We start from the raw sequence: 2448 nt of genomic DNA, 5'->3' as shown, positions 1-2448 counted from the left end.
CTGCAAAACTAAAAAGACGTACCTAACAAAAGAAAGAGGTAGTTAACGAGGAGTATAAATACGAGCAACCAACAAAAATTATGCAGAACGAAAAATGACACTGAAGATGGCACAACGCCGAAACCGGTTTGTCTCCAAACCAAATTTGACAAGGGATGACGGAAATTCGTTCCATAATACATCATACACCCACCCTGTCGGAAACAACAACAACCAAAAAGGAAATATTTATGCCAGTCAGGCTTATTATTCCAAAACCAACTTACTATTGACTGTATACCAACGACGTTCACTGAAGATCAACAACACAAACGCCAATATTTGGTTTAATAAACAATGTATTGCTATGAATATTATACCAAAGTACGCACAAATGAAACCGAAATCAAAAACAGCAGCGAGTCAGAAAATTGTTAGGAGAGCCGAGAACAACTACATCCAATGTGAATTAAAAAACTTGCACGCCAAAAAGCAACATACAAATGCGGAGCTATTGGCCATCCACCTACAGTTAGCGGAGCATCTGCCAATCCAAACTTTGATGGAAATAATAGAGAAAATAAAAGCCAATAATAAAAAACTCATGAAGAAGAAGTATGAAAGGTTGAACAAGAAACTCGTTAACTTGAGGGCGAAGCAAAGCAACCACAAAATCATGAAAGATGCAGAACAGAAATTCCACTCCCGATTTGTAAACTTGACGGAGGTTTACATCAATGAGCAAGAAGCAGAACTATTAAAAAAAGGCCTCAAACACAACATTGAAAGTTACAACCAAAAGAGGGAACTTGAACAAACTATCGTGGATACTGAAGTTATTATATCACGGCTTCCAACTGAAGAACAGGAGCACGCCAGACACATATGTCGGCACATAATTGAAAAAGACATAAATGCCAAGAAAAATAGGAAGCAGAAGAACGAAAACCAAACCATAAAAGGGCTCAAAGAAAAGCTAAGGGCAAACAATGTTATAACCACAAAAGCAGACAAAGGCAATACCACCGTATTAATTGATAAAAAAGATTACATAGAGAAAACTGAAAGCCTAATAACTGAAATAGGGTGCAATAAATTGGGAAAAGATCCCACTGAAGAATACCAAGCAGCAATAAAGAATACCATAAAGAAAAGCACAACCATAATAAAGGATAATCTACCATATAGACTAACACTTATGAACCCGAGTGTCCGTCCGTTGATTGCCTTGCCAAAGACACACAAACCAGGCACCCCGATGAGACCTATCATTAATCACAAGTCTGCTCCCGGATACAGACTCTCCAAGCACCTAAAGACGCTGCTGAAGGATAGTCTGGATCTACGCAATAAATATACTATTACAAATACAACGGAACTAATCGAGAAGATGAAATCGTTGAAGATCAACGAAAACACTAAATTCGTATCATTCGACATCAAGGACCTTTACCCATCGATACCAACAATAGAAACCATAAAGACCGTACAAGAAATACTGATGGGAAAAATGAAAAGAGAAGCTATCACGGAAATAATAAACGCGTTGAAGGTCACATTAAAACAAAACTACTTCCGGTTAAACAATAAGATATATAAACAGATTAACGGGTTAGGAATGGGCAATCCGACGTCAGGAATACTCATGGAAGTATTCATGCAAACGCTGGAGGCGAAATACATGAAAAACCTATCGACCAACCTAGGAGTAAAATTCTACGCGAGATATGTCGATGATATAATATGTCTAATAGAGGGAAACAAAGAGAAACAGATACTAGACTATCTCAACAAACAACACCAGAATATAAAATTCACCATGGAAACGGAAGAGGAAAGAAAGATTAACTATCTGGATTTAACAATTAAAATAAACGATACCACGAACAAGATAGAGTTCGAAATATACAGAAAACCAACAGCCACAGACACAATTATACACAATAGCTCAAACCACCCACAGCAACACAAAAATGCAGCATTTAAACAACTAATAACGAGGCTTGAAAGGACCCCTCTAACAGAAGAATGCTACAAGAAGGAACTGGATACAATATATGCCATTGCGGAAAATAACGGATATAGGAGAGGCCTGGTGGAGAAGTTAAGAAAGGACACAAAATCGAAAAAGACTAGCAAAGAGGAAAACAATAAAAAAACTTGGGCAGCTCTAACTTACACAGGAAAGACATCTTACAAACTTGCCAAATTCTTTCATAAGTACGACATTCAGACATCATTTAAAACGAGGAACACAGTGGGAAATATATTGAAAGAGAAAATAAGCGAGGACGACCCGCTAGATAAACAGGGTGTTTACAAGTTAACCTGTGAGTGCCGACACAGTTACATAGGACAAACCGGGCGAAATATAAGAACAAGGTATCGAGAACACATAAGGGATTATAATAAGAAAAAACGAAAACAACAGAACTTCTCCGTGTACAACATAAAGGACAAAGATTGAAT

The 2448-nt window shown here is 37.5% G+C and overlaps 1 protein-coding gene across 1 annotated transcript; it reads left to right on the top strand.

The window, feature by feature from the left end:
- Positions 1–346: 346 nt before the first annotated feature.
- Positions 347–1687, top strand: LOC118732462 (the record flags this gene model as incomplete). Its single annotated transcript, XM_036461595.1, has 1 exon — positions 347–1687. A coding segment is annotated over exon 1 (1341 nt), but the record flags the coding sequence as incomplete, so codon positions are not given.
- Between the last annotated feature and the right edge of the window lie 761 nt (positions 1688–2448).

The sequence above is a fragment of the Rhagoletis pomonella genome, unplaced genomic scaffold, assembly GCF_013731165.1.
Source record: "Rhagoletis pomonella isolate Grant_MI unplaced genomic scaffold, Rhpom_1.0 Rhpom_scaffold_20606, whole genome shotgun sequence".
In the NCBI taxonomy this organism is placed as follows: Eukaryota; Metazoa; Arthropoda; class Insecta; order Diptera; family Tephritidae; genus Rhagoletis; species Rhagoletis pomonella.
Note: the sequence above shows the minus strand (reverse complement) of the source record. Positions and strands in the feature narration are given on the sequence as shown.